The 22,872-nt window shown below is 47.0% G+C and overlaps 1 protein-coding gene and 1 long non-coding RNA gene across 8 annotated transcripts in view; one reads left to right on the plus strand and one right to left on the minus strand.

Annotated features, from left to right (window-relative positions):
• Irag1 (inositol 1,4,5-triphosphate receptor associated 1) overlaps positions 1 to 22,872 on the plus strand; it is a 115,798-nt gene that overhangs the window by 35,132 nt on the left and 57,794 nt on the right. For 2 of the 4 annotated variants that reach the window (XM_021167038.3, XM_029479807.2), the window contains exons 2-5: positions 4,280 to 4,428; positions 19,079 to 19,179; positions 20,804 to 20,874; positions 22,562 to 22,735. In XM_021167038.3, the coding sequence (XP_021022697.1) occupies positions 4,369 to 4,428; positions 19,079 to 19,179; positions 20,804 to 20,874; positions 22,562 to 22,735 (406 nt within the window). In that variant the 5' untranslated portion in view covers positions 4,280 to 4,368. Of the gene's footprint in view, positions 1 to 4,063; positions 4,429 to 19,078; positions 19,180 to 20,803; positions 20,875 to 22,561; positions 22,736 to 22,872 lie in introns of those variants that run through there. The other 2 variants (XM_021167036.3, XM_029479806.2) reach the window with 2 other exon arrangements.
• Positions 968 to 7,769, minus strand: LOC110297930 (uncharacterized). Of its 4 annotated transcripts, none has more exons than XR_015047827.1 (4): positions 7,730 to 7,769; positions 7,207 to 7,290; positions 3,052 to 3,218; positions 968 to 1,896 (listed from the first exon to the last, which is right to left on the minus strand). It is a non-coding gene; the product is annotated as an uncharacterized LOC110297930 (long non-coding RNA). The 4 variants fall into 4 exon arrangements; XR_015047828.1 differs by lacking the exon at positions 968 to 1,896 and adding an exon at positions 2,634 to 2,790; XR_015047829.1 differs by lacking the exons at positions 968 to 1,896; positions 3,052 to 3,218 and adding exons at positions 2,634 to 2,790; positions 3,284 to 3,354.

Raw genomic sequence — 22,872 nt, forward strand, 5'->3', positions numbered from 1 at the left:
ACTCTAGATACTTCAGGTTCCCCAAGACAGTGAACATAGGAAGCCCCGATGGCTGCTGGGAACAGAATAAAGTGTGGCCTTCATTGCCAGAGCCCTCCTGCCTTCCCCCACTGCCTGTCCCCTGACAGCCCGCAGGGTTCTAAGGCAGCTCTTTATGGAACAGAGCCCATACTTTTGATCTTGGCGTGAGGCTTCCTGGCATGAGTGGCTCAATGACAAGTCTCTGGACAGTTGTGTGACTAGAAAAGTAAGAAGTGAGGCCGAGTGCACCGCCGCCTCCTTGCACAGTGAACAAACACAACGTTACACCACATACCAGGGACATAAAGCCTCAAGCTGTGGACCTTCTCTGAGCAAGTACACACGTGGGCAAGCTCACATTTGCAGGTCAGAGGCCAACCTCAAATGACGGTTTAGTCTTCTTCCTTGTTTGTGGCAGGATCTCTTGTTTGTGCTCCATACACCAGGCAAGGTGGCCTACCAGCCTCTTGAGTTTTCCTGTCTTCTCCCCCCATCTTTCCTTAGAAGCAATGGGATCATGGATGCCTGCTGTCACATCCAGTGCTCTGTGGACTCTGGAGATTTGAACTCAGGTCCTCATGCTTGTGTGGCAAGCACTTTACCTATGGAGCCATCTCCCAAAGCTGGACCCCTTACTGTACCCTCAGAAGACACTTGGCCTGGCAACTAAAGGTTTAGTGTTACTTCCCCTCCCTGCCTCCGGGAGCTTATACCCCACTTCTCCCTCCTGGAGGGGAGCCTTGCACAAGGCCTTTTGGCTGTCTCCTAGGTAAGAGAGAAGATGGCACCTTTGGACTCAGACTTAGTAGCTACACGGCCTTGTTGACTGTCTCCCTGCTTCAGTGCTTTATTGTATTAGATGAAAGTAATAAAGCTCGCAGAGAAGGGCTGAGGCATAGCTCAGTCAGGAGAAGGACAGCTCCAGGAAAGGTTCATGAGCCCCTGCTCCTGGGGTATGAGTGTGAGGCTGGCGTTTGCTTGGCATGTTCAGGGCCTTGGGTTCAATTTCAGCATTGCACAAAAACAAAACTAAATAAACACACACCCTGTCTTGTAGGGGTTAAGTATGGCACGTGACCATACACAGTAGTGTTGGGTACTCACTGGTGTATGGTGTATGGATGCTAAAGGTATGTTGTTTTGCTTTCTTTCATGAAGCAAGTGAAATATCTAAGGATAGTTTAGGGACCCTTAGCCTCTTCACCTACACGAATGATTGGATGATTATCCCAACAGAGGCTCTTGGGTAGTTTGTCTTAGGTACAAAGGTAACTGAACCCTGTCTTGTTTGTTTCTCCCTTCTATGCCTCAGTTTTCTTCCCTGTAAAATGGACCAGGTTCTGTTTAACTATTGGTAAGAGGCCAGATGAATAGACTCCAAAGAGCCGATTGGTTCTTGGCGTGACTCACATAACCTGACCTGGCTGGAGAAGCATCAGGAAATATTTGGAAGTGGATTGAAAGGGAGGCAGGGAGACAAGCATGACTCAGTGTTCTCTCCTTTTATGGGCTGGCACTCCAGACCATGGCTTCCTGGAGGCTGTAATCCAAACTGTGCTATGATGGATATGAGGTCCACATGCCCGTTAGCCCCTACAGACCCCCCAGATGTCACCCTGGGGGCCTGACTGGGTTTTTAACCTTGCTATTTTGAGCAGCAAGTTTATAATAATGGGTGGGAAAGCACACGGAACCTGAGCAGCGTGGGGATGGCCTGCAGCAGGGCTGCAGGGGTTCCCACAGAGCCTCAGCAGCTCCATCTTGTTCACCTGTGGGACTGCAGCCAGCCTCCATCCTGCCTCACTCAGCATCTCCAGGTGTGTCTGACCTCATTCATGACATTTTGTTTCTGGTTGGCCTGGGAATGGCAGAGGTCTGTCTTCAAGAGAGGGAAGAGGGGGATTAGAGAATGGGATATTTCTGGTAGGTCTTTATAATCCTAGGATCTCTAAATAGACCCTGGGCTAGGAGCTCCTTGTGGCTGGTTGTGTCTAGATAGAGTCTGGGGCTTCAGAGTAGGAAAAAGCCATGGCAGTGCTTGGCATTCCTGTAACCCCTGAAGCCAGCCAATATTGAAAGTCTCCCAGCAACAGCAAACTCTTGACCTTGAAGTTTGTTCTGTTTCATCTTTAACTGGCTCTGGCTACTAGAAGGTCCCTTTGCCTTCTCACTTGGCCCTTGAGTCCTGGCCATACACCTGCTCTCTGGAGACCTCAGGGCCACATGACTACCTTTTAGATATCTAGGAAGTGATTGCTTTTCCGTTGCAGCTTCTCTGTCCTGGGCTAAAGTCTTGAGCTCTTAAACACAAATTCTTGCCCTCATAGAATGTTCTTTCTCTTTTCTGAACATGATCTTGTTTGTCTGAATCCTTAGCACACAGTATGCTCTGTGTAGATTAAGACCTACACAGGAAGTGAAATGGCTGCCTCCCGTACTTTGGAAACTGTTCCTATTAGGATAGGTTGACTTGTGGGGATGAGGCAGTGACGTGACCTGAGAAAGCGAGCAACGTGTTTCCCTCGATTCCCCCCATTACCATGCAGTCCCTTAGCACTCCTGATGCCGACGTCTAAGTAAAGACGATGAAATTATTCAAAGACCTCATCATCTTTTAGGGAAACTTGATGTTCAGTTCTTTCATCCAGTAGCCTTTGGGGATGGAAGACACCGTGGTCCCGGCCCCACAGCTTTTAGTCTGTTTGGAGCCCAGCCCAGCATGGCTTCTTCTCTGCCAGTTCATCTACTCTGCTCAGCCCCGAGGCTATTCTGCAAACAGATAAGTTCCACTCTTATTTCTGTGTTATGGCTCAGCTCAAACTCCCCTTATAACATAGAGCCATCCCTAAGACCACATCTCATGCAATCAGCCTGCATAGCTAGGGACTCTTGTTTGAGTTCTTATAACTCCTCATTTTGAAGTGTTTATACCAATCAGTTTTTCAGTTGCCATCCAACACTGGACTCAGAACGCTGTGAGGGCCCAAAACTACACACCCATTCTCTTTCCATCACAACATGGGCACAGACCTAATAAAAAGTTTGTTTGTGGAGAAAGAAGGAATGATTCAGCCAGGCATGGCGGCATATTCCTGGAATCCTAGCACTTGGGAGGTGGAGAAAGGGGAATCAGTCAGCCTCAGCTACGTGAGTTGGAAGCCAACATGTCAAACTCTTGAAGTTATGTCAAATTCTGTCTAAAACGAGAGAGAGAGAGAGAGAGAGAGAGAGAGAGAGAGAGAGAGAGAGAATGAATGAATACCTTAGTTGAGATGAGATTTTCAAGATGACCAGCAGGGGTCACCCCAAATACTTCAACTCTGCTCCTGTTACCTATTAGAATAAATGCAAAAGCCAAGATGGCACCGTCTTTGACAGCTCCTGGCCTAAATGTCTCCAGTTCTTTAAACACAAAGCAAACATCATTTTAAATGGACATTTTGAATATTCATAACGAATCAGACACTTTTCCTGCCTCAGAAAGTCCAGCCCAGAGGGTTCTGTGTGCTACGGCTGTGTGTCCTTGTACCAACCTGGATTGCAGCACTCTGGTTTGGGGAACATTCCAGGCCCTCTCTGTGGAACAGAAAGCATGTCATAGGAAACAGCAGAGCTTTCTGGATTTTTCTATAGGCTCCAGCATGTAGTGACACTCACCGAGGACCTGTGACACAGTGGTTACTCAGTTATTGGCACTGTCCTTGGTTCTACCCAATGGGGAGGAGACAGGCCACAGGAAAGGCTATGTGGTATAGGCCTCCAATCAGGAAGACCTAGGTAGAAACAATTAGTTTTCTGTGTGACTCAGGACAAGTGGCTTCCAACCTGAGAGGCTCTTCCCTCACCTATAGAATGGGACTATTGATGCCTACCTATATCAAAGGCCATCACAAGGAGTCAACTTGGTAATGGTAGCCATGCCAACCGTAGGAGCTCAGTAGATGGTGTCTGACCTCAGCGAGCTGCCCTCCCTTAGCTTTGAGGAGCTGAAATGTTTCTCTTCTGGAGTAGCTGTGTTTACTGTAAGGACCAAATTAGATGCAAAAGGTCACCTCTGCCCATGTAAACAAAGCCAGAAAGCAGGAGGCAGTGCAGTTCCCAATGCCTGCTCCCAGCCTCCCCTCGCCTCTCCTCGCCTGATCTCTGGTGTTGATGCAAAACCAAACAGCTCATCTGTGGCTCTTGGATCCTGGAAATAGAACCCAGCTTGGGACAGGGATGGGAAGGAGTTTGACTTGTCCTTTTGGCATCTCCCCAGCCTGCGGAGCCCAAGCCTCTTGGAGCATCTTTGGGGTTGGCACAGCAGAGGTTCCAGGCACGCACAGCCACTCCAACCAGGCGGCTGCCATGCCCCACATTCCTGAGGATGAGGAGCCCCCTGGAGAGCCACAGGCAGCCCAGACCCAAGTAAGTGCCCCTTCCTGCCCATGGCTAGCCTGGGTGGGGGCCAAACTAAGCATTCTGTCTGAGGCCACAGCTTACAGACTGGCCACAGTGGGTGACTAGTGTAGGCTGCAGTGGGTGCCTGGGGAAGGTGTGTGGCTTTCCCTCTGAAGAATTTGCTACCCTGAGTTCATCTAAGTGGCCAGGGTCCCGGGAATCCCGAGTGTGAAACCATCTAGAGAGTAAATGACTAAGGCTTTATGAGAAGTCAGATCACCTTGGCCCAAAATGCTTTCTTGTACACTTGAGAAAGATGTAGAAAATACAGGGTAGGAGACAGCCAAGGGCTGCTTCAAAACAATCTGCTTAAAATGAATACCAAAAGTTCATAGTTAAGGATAGGAAATAAAAATGAGTTTTAAAATGTTCATTAAGAGTACCCTTAATGAGGCAGGTATGGTGGCCTGCAGTCCCAGCCTTCAGGAAACTGAGGTGGCAGATCACAATGAGTTCCAGACCAACCTAGGCTACAGCCTATCTCAAAAACAAAAAACAAAACAAAACAAAAGCAAGCAAGTACAAAAAACAAACAAAAAACCCCAGACAAATAACAGCAAAGAAGGTATCGTTGAGGCTTTGTTTTGCAAATGATATTGAGTAATTTTTAGCTCTCTCTATATATCATAAAGTATAGATTATGTTAATTTTCAGATTGAAGGAAGAGTCGAGCATTTTGCTGTTGGCTTATCACTCGTTTTGTTTTAGTTGTGTATATGTAGTGTACACGTGTGTATTCATGCCAGAGGTTGATGTTGAATGCTTTCTACTGGTCTCCACTTTATTTTTGTGAGGCAGGGTCTCTCTCTGAACCCGTAGCTCATTAATTTAGTAAAATTGGCTGGCCAGAATTCCCTAGGGTCTTCCTGACTGCTTCTCATGCTACCCCTGTCCTTTTTTGTATGGGTGCTAAAGGATAAAACCTCAAGTTCTCACGCTTACACAATAGGGACTTTCTGATTGGACCATCTCCCCAGCCTCTGCTCATTCTTTTTTCTGTTAAGCAAACAATGCAATTGCATGACCCCACATTCTTTACATCTTGTTTTATAGCAACATCATCAAGAGAATGTTTAAAGTGTAAGTCTATACCCATCTCCTCAAGATGCTGAAGTCATTCTCTCCTGAAGAACCTATCTTTCCATCACTATCATATTTTCTTTATCTGGTCACTGGCCCGGCTCCATCTGATCCTCTCAGATTAAAGGCCGTGCTTATGAAGGTCACCAACATTATTTACTTTGACTTGAACTTTAGAGTTGGTTTGCGCTGAGCTTGTGCTATCCTATTGCATCTGACCATGGTCCCACGCTGACCAGAGCCAGATGAAACAGGCTTGCTAAGCAAGAGAAGAGCGTGTGAGTGAGTGAGTGCCATTTTTCCAGATGGGCAGGTCCCTAGTGAATGCTTTTCTGTTGTGACGGCGTTTACTTTCTTACATATTAAAATGGTGGGGACTAAGCAATCATTTAGAAATGAATAGTTACTTGTATTCCAAGGTTCATGAGCTCAAGATGTGAACTTGGCAGCTTAGGGGTGAGGGAGTGTCTTTTCCTTGAACATCTAAAAAAACAGAGTTAAACTCCCATCTCTCTATCTGCAAACCATAGCTCCAGGTTCTAGGGAAAGCTCCACAACCATCCTGGGGCATCTTGAGCCATAGTGGATGCTGTTCCTTAGCAACCCTCAAGGCAGCTGAGGGCTGGGGGTTTGGGGGAAGGGGAAGGGAGTCACAGCAGAAGGCAGACACTGGTGAGCAGATTCAAATGTGGCTGCTCCAATCCAGCTTTCTTTAACCCTGTCAGTTCTGTGTTCTTCTGATAGTGGTCATCTCTGATCCTTATGGCCCCCTCACTAACAATGGTACCACGCCAAACTCACATTCTTGTGCAAAACCTGGATCCAAAATCCTAGGCAATTTTCCCAGTTAAATGTGGGTTTTGATGACCACCAAGGCCACCAGAATAACCATCTCTGGGCAACAAGAAGGTAGTTTAGTTGAACATGACTAAGTAGCTATGTTGGTTCAAACTTCAGGGTCTGACTTGGAGTGGTTTATTCTGGGCATATTTAAGCACAGCACAATTTGGTGAAAAGTTCCCTAGTGATGATAACTCAACCCTGTATGTACAATAAAGCACAAATGAAGCTAAATAAAGTTCAGATGTGACTATACAGAAACTCTTTGTAAAGTACATGTGACACCATCCATTAAATGGGTTTATAGATTGAGAAAAACAAGCTTTCAATAAGGGTCTTTAAGGAGATTCTAGTGTTGTCTAGGGCATACATATAACTCAAAGGCTGCTCCCAGCCTTGTGTTCAGATAACAGGTCATACATCCATTCTTTCCAAGGAACAACCCTGTGTGTTTGACATTCCAGGTTCCCCTAGTACCTGCCTGTGAGCACAGAGACCGCCTACAAACAAAAGCACTCCTAAACTAAGTATAATAAAAGATTAGCAAAGAAACAGCTTCATCCCTAGATGAAGAATAGGAGGAGTCTGTAGCTCTCAGCATTTAAGAGAGGGTTCTGCTCTTATAGAGGACCTGAGTTCAGTTCTTAGCATCCATCCAGAACTGCCTGCAACTCCTGCTTCAGGATATCTGATGCCCTCTTTTGGCCTACACATTCATGCGCGCGCACACACACACACACACACACTTAAAAAGAAAAGTAAATATATTTTAAAGTACTTTCAAACCTTATTAAGCCACCCCCTTGTTACCCCCATGGCTGTTACCTGCTTGTTGGTCCAGCTGCATGAGGACCAGGGCCTGGGTGAAGCTTCTTAGAGGTACAGCATTGGGAGGAACCCATGTGCTAGCTGTAGAGTCAATGGTTAAGTCCCTTGATTGGCCAGTAGGAACCCTGAAAGCCAGTTCCCCACAAGCTACGCCTACCCGTGACCTGGAGCCAAAACTAATATTTAAAGAATAATGAGATGGGTTCTGATGGTCTCTGAAGGCTTTTCAGGTGCTGTGATTCTGTCTCTGGGCTTGTAGGAATCTGAAGATATCCTGACATTTTTTGCAAGTTGCAATGGCTGAGGCAGCACTGGAATCTGGAGGAGGATGCTTGAGGGACTCAAGCCAAATGGGATCCAGGAGGCCCAGGTCCCTCAGGGAAGACAGAGAACAGGGTTTAAGACTGTGCTCTCTGTGGTCTGACCACATTGGCCTTGAATTCCAGCTCCTCTGCATCCTCATCCAGAGACCTAGAACCAAGGCTGTTAGATTCCTGATTGTTAGAGTCCCCGTGGTTACCTGTATGCTACTTTGAACAAGGGTCAGCTGTTGCCACGTCTGTTCAGCCTGCTCAGCTCAGCCCTGAGGCAATTTATACCCTTGCACAGAGGTTCAAGGTCCACATGAGATTTTCATTCTTTTACTTTCTGGTCTTGCTACCAGGCTCTGGGCCTCTCTGAGTTCTCCGGAAGCCAGATAGGCATGGCTCATAAAGAGACTCTGCTCACACTGGGCTCCTGAGGTAGCACGGCCACAGGGGAGGTTCAGCTATCCCAAGCTAGCTGGAACCTCCAGGGGCAGAAAGAAGCCTGACTCCCTGAGAGTACAGAAGTCAGGCAGCCAGGAAAGCAAGGCTGGCCAGGGTTCAGCCGGAAGTTCCCGTTCTGTGTAAATTCCCACTCTGTAAAACAGGCAAGGAACAGAGCATCCTTCCAAGTTTATAGCTCCCTGGGGTCCAGCCCTAGTTCTGAATACTCCAGTCCCAAGCCTCTGTTTCCCACCACTAGCCTGAGTCCTCACAACAAAACCCTTGAAGTCGGAGAGCTAGATTGTTCTCTTCACTGCAACTGCTAATTGGAATTCGTAATCTATCCCTACAGTGAAGTGAAGCCTTCTGGCAATGACTCTGCAGTGCGTTCTCAGCCATATGCGTTCTCTGGGGCCCAGGCCCAGGCAAGGACACAGAGTGCTGACTGAATTGAAGCTGTTGGGACACATACCTTGGACCTTTGGGGACCACAGAATGACAGGCTGTCAGCTAGAGGAACCCTATGTCTTAGTTTGCTTTTTGTTGCTGTGATAAACATCACAACAAAATGTAGCCTGGGGAGGAAAGGGTTTATTTTATGTTTCACTTCTAAGTATCAGTACATTACTGAGGGAAGTCGGGCAGGGACCTGGAGCAGAAAGCATGGAGAATGCATGCAGACCTGTTCTTCTTCACTGTGCAGCCACATACTCCAGATGCAGTGTGACCAAGTCATCAGTACTTTCCTGAGCTATGACCAGGAACCACTTAGGAAGCTGACTCATTGGGACAGTATGCATCCTCAGAGGTGCTTGGCACACTTGGGGTATAGGGGCTCCTGTCAGTAAGAGCCTGGGTTCCACTTGTCCAAGTTCTCTTCTCTTTTGAGGGTTTCTACAAGTCTCTAGGAACAGGTTGCTCGAGCTCATGGACAGAGCATCTGGCTTCCTGTTGTCAGCTCCAGCATTCACCACTCCACCTCTGTCTTCCACCTCCCTGCACACAAAGCCACTTGATGATAACAGGCATCCAGGCACCGGAAACTACTGAGCTGTATTCATATGTTTAGCTTTAGATTAAAAATTTACTCTTTGGAAAACGTCCCACATTTATATAATGTATTTTGATCCTATCCACCCACCACTCCCTCCTTTAATTCTCCATAGTGCCCATCTATCTCTCTCCCATTTCTTGTCTCCTTTTGTTATTAAGAATTACCCAAGTCTGCTTAGTGAGGCTTATTCCATATGCACAAGAAGGCATGGCTAACTTGCTAGCATCTGCTTTCCAGATAGAGAATGACTCTTTCATAGCTATCAACTCACAGTAGTTCCTCCGCTAAAGGTGAGGGAGTCCCTCTCTAACCATGTTGGAATTTTGACTGGCTTGCTCTTATGAAGGTCTTGTGCAGGTAAGCACAGCCGCTGTGCGTTGGTGTATTCAACAACCATGTCATGCTAAAGGTTAGCATTTTATAGTTTCCCTTTCCACCTACTGATTCTTACACCCCCCACCCCCTTCTGAGATGTTCCCTGAGCCTTGGATGGTGGGAGGTTGACAAGATGACCCCTTGACAGCTGAGCACTCACAGTTACTTATACTCGGCACCTTGACCAATTATGAGTCTCTGCGTTAACCACCACCTGCTGCAAAAAGAACCTTCTCTGTAAAATTGAGAGCAGCACAAATCTATGGACATAAGCATACATATTTAGAAGGCAGTTAGAGTGTATGACCATTTAGTAAAACAACAGTAAGTTCTATTCTGTGATCTACGATCGATCTCCCTAAGTCATGGACTTTTGATCAGGTTTATAGCACCTGGCATGACATTCATCCTGGAGATCAGGGCTCACATCAATCAGAAAGGATTGCTACCCTCATAATCATTATACCACTATTCCATCAGTGGACACATCTTGCCAGGCAGGCCAGTATTGTAGTGTGCAGGTACATTACTGGGTAAGATGGTTGGTGTCTTTTCTCCCCCAGTATCCTGCATAGCACCATCTGGCAATATGTAAGTCCGAAGGCAGAAGAGGGTTTTCTGGGTTGATTACTTTATGTCTTGCATCCAAAGTAACAGATTTAACTTTTAGTGCACTGCAGCTTGTGGCAGAAGGGCTTACCAAACCTCCTCTACAACTGTCCCCTCAGGAACACAAGCTCAGGTCAAAAACCTTTTCAAGGTATTTGCTGGGCTGGAGAGACAGCTCAGTGGTTAAGAGCACTGACTGCTCTTCCAGAGGTCCCGAGTTCAAATCTCAGCAACCACATGGTGGCTCACAACCATCTGTAATGGGATCTGATGCACACTTCTAGTGTGTGTCTGAAGACAGCTGCAGTATACTCATATAAATAAAAATAAATCAATCTTTTAAAAAAAGGTATTTGCTGACTTCATTCTCCTTCAGTCAGATGATAAAATAGCACAATGTGGCTCTCTGACTCCCCAAAACACACTCTGCCAAACTAAACCCAGCCTAGGCCACAGCTCTGAGGCACTCCAGTGCTCCCAAGGCATCTGTTGTGTGCTTCAGGTTTTGATGCTCCCAACAGCCATTACTGTCCAGTCACACAGAAACTCTTGTGATTGAAGATCGGCTAATCAGGGGTATTACCTCCCTTTCCTGTCCCCAGTTTATAAATAATTGAGATGAGGTTGAGATAGGCTCTGGAGAAGCAGGTCTCTGGGTGCGGCCCTGTGATGGTCAACCTTAATCATTATCTTGTTGGGATTTAGAGTCCCCTAGGAAACATGCTTCTGGGTGTATCTGTGAGGTGTTTCCAGAGAGTTTAACTGATGCGGGAGATGCACTTGAATGTAGGCGGCACCGTCCCATAGGCTGGGCTCCCAGAATGAGTCAGAGGAGACGGTGAGCGGAGCACCAGCATCCACCGCTCTCTGCTTCCTGACAATCCGTGCAGTATGACCAGTCAGCACACACTCCTGCCACCATGCTTCTCAGCCGTGGCAGACTGCACCCCCAAGCCATGCATCAAAGTCACCCCTTCCTTCTTTAAACTACCTCTGTTTGGGAATTTTGGAACAGTAGTGACAAATGTACCTGATATAGGCTCTAAGGAGGTAATCCCTTCGTGGAGACTTGTTTCCTCTGGTCTTAAAGCCCCCAGGCTCCTCTTCTTGGAATCAGAATTGGAGGCCCCAGTAAACATCACCATAGTATCATCAGAAGTTCTTTCTCTCTGTTGGGGTCAATGTAGTCCTTACCCTCAGGCAGTTGGAGCTCTTAGCCCATCACACTGGTCTGGCCTCTTGTAAGATGAGATGACAAAGTAACACCCCCTAAGCAGCCAGAAAGTTCCATAGAAGACCAAGAATGCTTTTGGGGGCTGGTGAGATGGCTCAGTGGGTAAGAGCACCCGACTGCTCTTCCGAAGGTCAGGAGTTCAAGTCCCAGCAACCACATGGTGGCTCACAACCATCCGTAACGAGATCTGACTCCCTCTTCTGGAGTGTCTGAGGACAGCTTATGTGTACTTACATATAATAAATAAATAAATAAATAAATCTTTTAAAAAAAAAGAATGCTTTTGGGTCCAGGCTTATAGGTGTAAGCAGCATAGCAGAGTACCTGAGCCTCACATTCAGGCCTCACATTCCAGATGACCCTCAATTATGTCAGATTGACAATTAATACTAAGTCTTACAAGACTTAAATAACCAACCCTCTGTCAGAATGAAGTAGAGATGAAATTAGTGCTGCGTATATATAATCCTTGTAATCTTGTAAGGACCCTGTGGAGCAGAGATGTACTTCTACAATCACCCAGTGAGAACCCTCATCCCATTTTCCTTCAAGCCAGCACTGTTGTATGTCCTCAGCACAGGTAGCTACACAATACCAGGGGGCAGCTGTTGTTCATTTATAGCTGTGAGCACCCAGGTGAGTCATGTACAGATCCATCGCTAGAACTGGAAGGAAGTACTTCTGCCACCCACCTGGGATGTCAGCATCATCCTCCTTGAGATGCCTCACTGCCATAATTTGTCTTCTGTGTCTATGATTAAAATGCCCGAGACCAACTTAGAAAGTATTCTTCTTCATCTCATGGTTTTAGAAGTTTCAACCTATGATCTCTTGTTCCTGTTATTCCTGGTTTCAGAGTGAGGGAGAACATCACAGCAGGGAGAATGTGGTGGAGCAAGGCCACTCATCCCATGATGAACAGGAAGTGGAAAGCTTGACAGGAAAAGGGTGGTGACAAGGTAGATTCTTCTAGGACATTGGTGAGCTAACCTAGCTTCCTCTAGTTAGGCTCCACTCCCCTGAAGTTTGCAATACCCACCAAAACAGGACCATCAACTGGGGACCTAGACCTGGGAGCAGTGAGGGGCATTTTATATTTGAACTGTAGCACCCACTTAGGTCATCACATCCTTTTAAGTGGTCTCAGTTAAGATCTAAAATGAAATATCTTCACAGAAGTTTAAATAAAGCATTAGGATCTGGTGTAGGACTTAATGGTAACAGTTGTTGGCACCTGCTATTCATGGGTCCAAGCTAGATATTATCATCTCCAGCCTATTCTAGATGAAGGCACTGGACCTAAGATGTTAGTCAAAGGTCACATAGCCATGCCACAATTAAGTGTAGATTCAAACTGAAGATTCTTTGCATATGTGATCCTGTCTTCTTTGCCTCCTCTTGCCAGTAAAGACACTGTACTGAGCACCAGTGGCCTCAGGTGTGCAGAGCCAGTACTGACCGTTCATCTTCCAGGGTTATATGGAGAGGAGGCTTGGAAAAGAAGAGTCAAGACAACTGTCACAGCACAAAGAGAGAAGCTGTAGGAGTGCTTCAATTAAAGTAGAATGCATTTCAGAAATGGTGATCACAGTCAGGAATGCATATTATGGTGGCTCATCCTCAGTTCCCATTGTGAGCAACAGAGTGGCTTGTGCTATTTCTGTCTCTTCCTAAACGGTATGTGAGCAGCCTGGGGTCAGGGGTCACATCATTTGCACATCTATCTCTACTCTTAGCACAGACCTAGAGTATGGTAAGATCTTAGGGAAGGAAGATGGGAGGGAAGGAAGGAAGGAAGGAAGGAAGGAAGGAAGGAAGGAAGGAAGGAAGGAAGGAAGGAAGGGAAGGAGTAAGAGAAGGACAAGAGGAGGAGAGGAGAGGGAGAGGGAGAGGGAGAGGGAGAGGGAGAGGGAGAGGGAGAGGGAGAGGGAGAGGGAGAGGGAGAGGGAGAGGGAGAGGGAGAGGGAGAGGGAGAGGGAGAGGGAGAGGGAGGAAAAAAGGAATGAAGATTGATTCTGGCTGGATGATTGGATATATGGATGGATAATGCATGGATGGATGCCTGGCTGAATGGATGGATGGATGGATGGATGGATAGATGGATGGATGATTGTGTTACAGTTTGGGTAGCTGAATATTTAGATTGAGGAGAGGAAGAAAGAATAGCATCCAGAGGGGAGGACTGAAGATGATGCAGGATGAGAGGCTGGCTGGCTGGCTGACTGAGTGACATTTTGCAAAGCATGGTCAATTCCCTTTGTGTACTGATCCACATGTGATAGCCTGAGAGTAAGACCAAGGCTAAGGAGAGCAGGAAGATCTGATGACTATGGATCTCTGCCCTCTGGGAGCTGAGTGGACACTGACAGAGACTGATAGAGCCAGAATGAGCACATAGATTAGGCTGCAAGCCTTCAGGATTGTGGGGCAAAAATGTTCCTCCTGCTTTACATGGAGGAGCTACAAGACCCACAGAAGCCCTTACCCTCTCTCCCATGGCCTCAGGACTTGACACTGGAATGACCATTTACTTGTGAGTCCCCTTGAGAATCTTTTTATTTTGTCTTAGGAGCACAAATTCCCCCCTCAAGAGAGTCGCTGCCTGCCTTCCAGGCTATAACAGATAGACTGCGGATGTGGTCAAACATTGTGCATCCTCCTCCCAGCTCTGCCCTGTCACCATTCTTACTGCTTTATCTGTGTTTATTTTAAAGCCAGTCTAGGGGAGTATTAGCCCCATTTGATGTTCATAAACACCAAGATCAGAGAAATAAAATACCTCCCTGGGGGGGTCACCCCGCTGAGACTTCATTGTAGGTCCATCTAGCTCCTCTCCTGTTCACAGGGTTGCAGTAGGGTCCCTGTTCACTGTCACCCAAAGTCATTATAGGCACCACACTCCTCACACTTGCCTGGGATAGACCTGGAGCTGTTCCTAAAGAGTCCTAGGCCAGACCTAGTCATGTGATATTGAAGATTTGAAGCTCATATTCCCATCTATGACATCGTTCTATATTTATCCCTTGTGCTCAGGAGCATAGGAAACTATCATGTACCCTTGGGAACTTATGAGTGAAATAAACATTTAAATGTTTCTATAAGATTTATTAGAGGGAAATGAAGTGTGACCCGCTGCTTATGACCGGGGTGAACTAGCTGGAGGTGGCACGGCCCCACAGAGCTTGGCTCACCCCCAGAGAAGAGAGACAGATCCCTGGGGAGACTGGGTCCACAGACCAGGAAGAGGGACAAGAGCCCCAAAGCAATGCTGTCCCAGCTTGCTTCCCTCCTGCTGTGTGTTCTGCTCGTCTGGATTCAGGGTTCCTTGGAAGAAGAGACACCCCCCCCCCCCTATCGCCCCCTCCCCCGGGGAGAAGTGTGCAGTGTGGAGGGCTAAGAGAAGATTGTCTGAAGGACATCAGAAACCAGGGAGGTCTCAACAAAGGCAAAGTGACAAATGGAGAAGCATCGAGGCACAGTGAGAAGGTGTGTCTTCCACTGTCTGGTGTGGCCCTGGGGCAAAGTAATATTTTCAATAGACAGATTTTTCATCTTCTCATTTTCTTTTCATGATTATCAGAGGATAGCGGGAATTATTACCTGTCTTAGTTAGGGCTTTACTGCTGTGAACAGACACCATGACCAAGGCAACTTTTATAAGGACAGCATTAGAGGTTCCGTCCATTATTATCAAGGTGGGAACATGGCAGCATCCAGGCAGGCATGGTTCAGGAAGAACTGAGAGTTCTACATCTTCATCTAACGGCTGCTGGCGGAATACTGACTTCCAGGCAGCTAGGATGAGAGTCTTATAACCCACACCTACAGTGACACACCTACTCCCACAAGGCCATACCTACTCCAACAGGGCCACACCTCCAAATAGTGCCACTCCCTAGCACTCCTGTATTCAAACCATCACATTACCCCTAGTGTGCTGCTGAGTAACATGTGGAATTGATGGGCCGAACGAGAAAACATGAGGGTTTGGGACAATGCTAAGGTGCAAGAGGTCTGAGGATTTGATCTTTTCCTCTGTGTCTGTGACCCACATGGGACATCTCTTGTTTGAGAAGTTGGTGAGAGGGAAGTGGAGCCAGGTGAAGATGACTGGCAGAGCTTTTGTGACCAAATGTCCTGGGTGGTGATGGCAGGTTGGTATGCTTGTTGGCTCTGTTAGCAGAAGGGCCAGTCTGATGCCTTAATGAACTCCTGATTTAGCTCTAAATTATCAACCAGCCCCAAGATCAAGAATATCACTTTCCCAGAAATCAAATTCCAAAGTGATAAGCTCAGCTGTGAAGGAAATACTGAGCCTTGCTCTGTGCCAAGGGTGGTTCCATGGCCTTTCCATCTGGGGCTAAGATTTTGTGAATGAAAATAGTTATGTCTATGCAATATTGGGACACAATCCCAAGATCTGTCCTCTATGCATTTGAAATTTGAAATTTAAATATAACTAGGGATCTTTTATTTTATTTTGAAACTATTTCCATATCAATTTGTTTAATTTTTAAGCATTTAGTGTGTGTGTGTGTGTGTGTGTGTGTGTGTGTGTGTGTGTGTATTTGTGCAGAGTGCTTTTGGAGGCCAAAGGAAGGCATCAGATTCATTGGAGCTGAAGTTACAGGCAGTTGTGAACTTTTAGACAGGAGTTCTGGGAACTGAACTCAGGTCCTCTGGAAGAGTGGCAAACACTCTTAACGCTGAGCTCCACTCAACCTGTTTTATTTTCATAGAAACTCTGTAAGCTAGATAAGGTGATCAAGACACCAAGACACAAGGTTACTTGTTTAAGGTCACATATCTGGTAAGAAGAAATTACGGTCCAATGTGGTGACCCTTGAGTCTAAGGCTCTTACAGTCTCCAAGCCAGGAGTTTGCCCATATTCTATATAATATAATCCTGTATTCTGTATTCAATAACATATTGCCAGAATCAAGCTCTCAGGATCTTTCCCTTCTCTTAGGAGCTCCAAGTGAGAGAAGGGTTGGTATTTGTACTACACAAAGCTTGACAAACTTCTCCTGAGTGTCCTCTGGCAATGTACTCTACACTCATTTCCAGTCTAGAGTAAAGAAAAGAAAACAGTCTGTATTCCTCAGGAATGGTCCTACAATACAGCTTGGCAGAAAGCTACAAGTTCCCAGTCTGTTCAACCATTCTGTAAGCCAATTAGTGAAAGAACACTTCTATTTTATGACTTATATATTTTAAATACAATGACAGGAGAGAGAGAGAAGATCTTTCTAGAATGTCTACCAGGATATTAGAGGGATTTTCTCCTGTTGACCTCAATCCTTTTGGGTTGTGAGCAGCTTGAGAGTATGTATGTGTTCATGATTATATGTGTAGCACTTGTCACTTCTGGCTTGGTTTTGCCTGCCAGGATAGTCACTCCTGCTCTGTGCCCTCTCTAAGTAAGGGTGCCTGTGGTCCCAGCAAGTCCCAGAAGGCAGAGAAAATGCCAGCCAGAAAGCAGCTCCCTCCAGTGTCTCGAAGGCTGCTAACCTTATAGATGTCGGCTTACAGGGGATGGGCCTTCCACCCCTTCCTCTGCATCCCATCTGCTAGCAGAAAGTATCTCAGATTTGCTTACATCATCTGTGTCTCCCCAGTCAAGGCATAGACCCACAGTGGGCATTCCAGAAATGTTTGCTGCATAAATGGATAGAGTAGGGGTTAGGGGTGTGTATGTGCTCACAAACTTCATGAGCACGAAGAGAATCTTGCCACTCCCAGCATAGCTGCCCTCTCACCTCAGGAAAGGCCTTTCCTCACAACACTTGTTTGTAAACTGGTGCAAGTCAGATATAAAGCAGGCATTAAGACAGTCTGCAGACTATGACTAAGAGGAGCTACAGGGAGTATGGGGATAGATGTGGGAGGAGAGAGAGAAATAAATGGTTAGGTTGGTGATAGATTGGGGGACAGCATATGGATGAATGGATGGATAGTAGAGAAAGAAGTAAAGAGAGATGGATTGCTAGATTTATTGATCAAAGAGAAATAGAGGAATAGATGAATGGGCAGAATGGGAAAGATTAATGGATAAATGGATGGTTAATTGGTGAGTAGATAGGGAGACAGAAAGGGATGGACAGACGGATAAATGGATAAGAGATGTATGAATGGATAAATCAATGGATATCCAGGGAAAAAATTTATGGATGAATTTACTGATGGATAAAGAAGATGTTTAGGGAGAGGGATGGATGAATGTAAGGGAGAGACAGGGATATGAATAAATAGGTAGACAGGGGAAGAGACATGAACGAACACAAGCATTTATGTAGATCCATAGAGATGGGTGGATGAGAAGAGACACAAATAAATTCATTCATTGGTGGATAGATGGATGAATGGCTACACAGAGAGATAAAGCGATGGCTAAGGAGGGCTTGGGCAGGAAGGTACTCAAGTGGATGTCCAGAGTGTGTGATGTGTGAAGTAAAGGCCAGGAAAGGGGACAAGAGGTGGAGAAAGAAATTAACTCAGTTTTCCTCTCTTTTTGTAAAATTTAGTTTTATGTGTACAGGTGTCCAGTCTCAAGACTCATTCTCTTTTTCTGTCCTTGGAGAGGTGAAATGAATGAAGCTCTGGAACAGCCCTTTAAGCCAGCACCTCTCAAAGCCGGTCCTAGAGGGGTCACAGCTCCACAGGGTGTGAGGACAAACAGCTTAGCCTGGTGCCAACCATGGGCCACTAGAGGGAGGAAGTGCCTATTTTATCTCCTGGGGCACCACAGCCCTCAGCTCCGCAGTCTTATGCTTTCGGGTTTCTCTAGCTGAATTTTCTTGTTGATTGATTTGGAAAAGAGTCGGTGTCAATGAATTAAAATAAAGTCTCCCTTTCAGCACCAGTGCATGCTGGGAGTTTGTGAAAACTCCATCACGGGCATGGTAGAAACTGTGATAGAACTGTGGGTAGAAAAATGAATTTTAGCCTTCCCATGGCAAGAGTCACACGTGAGCAAGAACAAGAGAGTCAGAGAGGTTCCAAAGCTCAATGTCTTGTACTCCAGTAAGGCAGGCCAGGCTGAACCACCAGAGGGGCCACAGCAGAAGTGCTTGGGTCCATAGGCCTGAATGAGTGGAACAGGCCAGGCTAGAATCCTTTGGACCACAGTTCTTATGCAGAAACATGAACCTGGAATTTCTTATTCTCAGTTGTAAGAAAATGAGTGGGAGCCAAGCGCTTGGTTCTTGTTGATTGCTTTGGAAAGTAGTCAGAGTGTCAGTGAATTAAAATAAAATCTTTTCAGCACCAGTGCATGCTGGGAATTTGTTAAAGCTCCACCACGGGCTCTAAGAAGTGCTGGTTTAAAGGGATGTTCCAAAAGCAGGAAACAAGGGGCTGGGGAGATGGCTCAGCAATTAAGAGCATGGCTTTGATTCCTGGCACCCACATGGCAACACATACCCCCACATGTAGGGAGAGAGGCGGGGAGGGATGGGGAGAGACAGGGAGGGATGGGGAGAGACAGGAGGAGAGGGAGGGGGAGAGGGGAGAGGGGAGAGGAGGGAGAGGGGGGAGAGGGAGGAGAGGGAGGGGGAGGGGGAGGGGGAGAGGGAGAGAGAAACTGAGTTAGTCAGTATGTTCATTAATTCATTTGTAGCCATGTCACACTCTACACTCACAGCAAACATCACACTTTGAATATATGTGATTTCCATTTCTGAATTATATCTTAATGAAGCTGAAACAGGCAAACCAATATACAGAGTTGGTGATCTGTGACAATAGCCTTGGGAGTCACACTGTTGGAAATGCCGCAGTTCCAGGCCCTGCATGTCCCCAACCCAGCCCAGGCCTAACTCCATTTGTGTTTTGCTCGAAACCACCAGGACTCTCCCTCTGCAGGACCATTTCCCAGCCCTCCCACAATCATCCTGACGGGGGATGCCAGTTCACCTGCAGGAGAGACTGACAAAAACCTAGTCAACAGGTATGCAGCCCAGGCGGACGAGCAATGCTTTGTGGGGATCAAATAGCTGCATTTCTAGAAATACTTTCTTCTTTCTTTTTCTCTGAATCACTTTATCGATGAAGATGCTGTCAAAGAGGGCTGAGGATATGGCTTAGTTTGTAGAGTACTTCTTGCTAAGTTTGTGTTAGGTCTTGGGTTTGATTCCCAGTATCACATGACCTGGGTATGATGGGGGCATACCTGTAACCCCAGAAATCACGAGGAAGCAAGAGGATCAGAAGTGCAAGGTCATCCTTGGTTATATGAGGGGTTCAAATCCACCCTGGGATACAAGAAACTTTATCTCAAAAATAAAAGTACACATTATCAAGCACTTTTTCAAAATGGGAAAGAGAACCTAGGATTTTTTCACCATTATCTTCTTTCCCAAAATGGTGTTCTTACTCTTGGATTTGGCTCTGTACACACTGCTAGAATTTAAGAAAAATAAAGACATCATAGCATGAAAACCTTCCATAATATCAGCCCAGGAATTCCCACAGAAGCCTGGAAGGTGTGGATCTTTAACTATAGAATCCTGTTGTGGCCAAAGCAGGTCCCTCCTGGAATCTTTGGGAGGGACACAGCATCACCATCACAGGGATGTCACTGCCCCTGTTCCCCTCATCAGGGGTCCGTGAATTGATCTAGCTGGAATAAGGTTGTCAAGATAACACTTTTAATAAGTTTAAAAGATAATCCTCGGGGCTGGGGATACAGGTCAGTGGGAAGGTGCTTGCCTAGCAAGTGCAACAAGGCCTGGGGTTGACAGGCAACACCACATGTAAGAGGGTAATTATCATAGGACAGAGTGAGCGTCTTCATCTGTTAATTAAGGGTAGAGGCAAAAGAGCGGAGTGAATACCAAGGAGGATATAAGAAATGAATATACTTGCATAATTAATGTGAGAGGGGGTGGAAAAGGCCAAATAAAACAGTTAAATCAGACATAAGACAGCTTCATGGGGCTGGAGAGTTGACTCAGTAGTCAAGAGCACACACTGTTCTTACAGAGGACCTGAGACTGGTTCTCACTCCCCAAATCAGGTGACTCCCAAGCACCTGTAACTCCAGTCCCAGGAGAACCTGATGCCTCTCGCCTCCATATGCATCTGCACACACAGGCACACACATATATAATTAAAATACGTCTTTAAAAAGAGCTCCATGTTTTGCAGGGCAGTGAAATTGTGCTTTTATTTTCTCTTCCAAAAACAGATTATCTGTGTCTCTGCCAGACCCCATGTATGTTTGGTAAGGCTCCCACAAGATAGCTCTAGCATAAAGTCTGGGTCCTTATAGAGAGTAACTACTGTAGTTAAGTAAGGTTCCATTCCTTGAGAGTGGGCTTGGATAGCTTGAGTGGGAAGCAGAATGGCATAGAGACTTGCTGAGCCATTAGTCCTCCCAGGGGCTCTGATGTGGGAGACTGGGGTACAGCCTGGGAATTCAACCATCTAACATGCTCCCAAGGTGACAGTCAGAGGACCCTTGTGTGTGCCATAGATGATGCTCTGGGGTGACCCTGAGAGTCTGTACAGTCATCTCATTTGTCCATCTCTGAGTAGATTTCCTAACAGGATGACCATGGTCTGTCTTTCAGGGCTCCCAGCCCTCACCGGAGGCTTTCCCACCGACACCTGAAGGTCTCCACTGCTTCACTGACTTCTGTGGGTAAGGGCTGGGTCAATATGAACATGTGCTTGAGCAGCAAGCATGAGTTGCCTGAGCTTAGTTGGACTCGGCCCCTTTCTCTCTCCCCAAGTCTAAATAATAGAGGAGATCAGCCTCTCCATATTTGAGTTCAGAAGAAATGATGTCTAGTTTCAGTGTCAGAAAGAAGAGGAGGATGAAGTTAGAGCAGACAGAAATGATGCTCAGTGATCAGCTGAGTGATGATGTTCAGCACTGGGCTCAAAGACCAGAGTCCTGCGGCTGTATGGGCACAGCCAGGGAGTGTGCCCAGCCAGGAGGGAGTGTGCCCAGCCAGGAGGGAGTGTGCCCAGCCAGGAGGGAGTGTGCACAGCCAGGAGGGAGTGTGCACAGCCAGGAGGGAGTGTGCCCAGCCAGGAGGGAGTGTGCCCAGCCAGGAGGGACTGTGCCCAGCCAGGAGGGAGTGTGCACAGCCAGGAGGGAGTGTGCACAGCCAGGAGGGAGTGTGCACAGCCAGGAGGGAGTGTGCACAGCCAGGAGGGAGTGTGCCCAGCCAGGAGGGAGTGTGCACAGCCAGGAGGGAGTGTGCACAGCCAGGAGGGAGTGTGCACAGCCAGGAGGGAGTGTGCACAGCCAGGAGGGAGTGTGCACAGCCAGGAGGGAGTGTGCACAGCCAGGAGGGAGTGTGCCCAGCCAGGAGGGAGTGTGCACAGCCAGGAGGGAGTGTGCCCATGTGAAAGGCTGTTGGCTAGGATTCCTTATGGTTCCTACTCAGGATTTTCACACCTTTTTGGATCACTGAAGGATAGGGGTCATATAGACTTGGGCTTTGTATTCAGTATTGATTACACTTTATAAGGAGGTTGGGAAGTGAGTAGATAGAATTGATAAAGGGCCTTCATGAAAGATCTTAGGAAGCCAAGGTAAGAAGGGGCCCACTTCTCCCTAGGGAAGAGAAAAGATGTACAGGTATTCCAGGGGAAGTGGTATTTGAGTTTCTCTAAGAGACAGACACACAGGAGGGAGGGATGGCACTCTTGGTGGAAGAAGAGACTTGGTGGGAAGTAGGTACCACCTACTGTACTGTAGCAACCAGATGCTGTGCTGTGTGTATGTGTCATGAGCACTGAAAACTATGGAGCCCCAATTCATATGAACTTACTCCAAAATAATAGAATTCTTCCCCCACCTCTGCCTTCTGTTAGTCTTCCCCCATCATTGTCTGTTCCTCCTTCAGGGTCAATGGTTTCAGGTATTGCTGGGTCCAGGTACTTAATTTGGGTTATTAGTTATTGTACTGTTCCACCTCTCATCTCATTTCATATATGAGCTCTCTTCTTGGGAAGACCTTCTATTCATGGGAACAAATGGTCGGCTGCACCTCCAAGCCTCTGTCTTATCTGTGACACCCTTCTTCCCTCTCATTTCCCAAAACTGCTTCTCACTAGCCTCATGTGGTCATCCCTATCTGATCCCTGTGGCTGCCTAAATGGCATTGTTCAACTGGCCAAACCTGGCTTGGGACCCACTACCACTCAGCCTTGCTTCCTGAAGCAGAGTTGTGAGTGGGAATGGCTCGCTCCCCCTGAGTCACTTAATGGTGATTCAGAGGGTCCCCCCCCCCCCCCCCGTGAAAATGAAGAGCTACTTCTGGAAGAGGCCTCTGAGATGAGGTGACTCTCACTGGGAGCTCATTCTCACTCTGCAGACCCCTCGGGGCATGTCATTGACCTGGTGAATGACCAGCTGCCGGACATCAGCATCTCAGAAGAGGACAAGAAGAAAAACCTGGCACTTCTGGAAGAAGCCAAGTTGGTGAGTGAGCGGTTCCTGACCCGCCGCGGGAGGAAATCAAGGAGCAGCCTCGGAGACTCCCCATCAGGTAGGGGAGGACCAGTAGTAGGAAGATAGTTACCCTGAGCCCCTCTGAGGCTGGACTGAGGGGAGGGAGGGAAGGACCAAGCTCCAGCTGCAGAACAACCTTGTTTCCAAGAGGGCAGGCTTCAACTGGCCTGTCCC

The sequence above is a fragment of the Mus caroli genome, unplaced genomic scaffold, assembly GCF_978045245.1.
Source record: "Mus caroli unplaced genomic scaffold, Mus_caroli_1 scaffold_8, whole genome shotgun sequence".
NCBI lineage: Eukaryota > Metazoa > Chordata > Mammalia > Rodentia > Muridae > Mus > Mus caroli.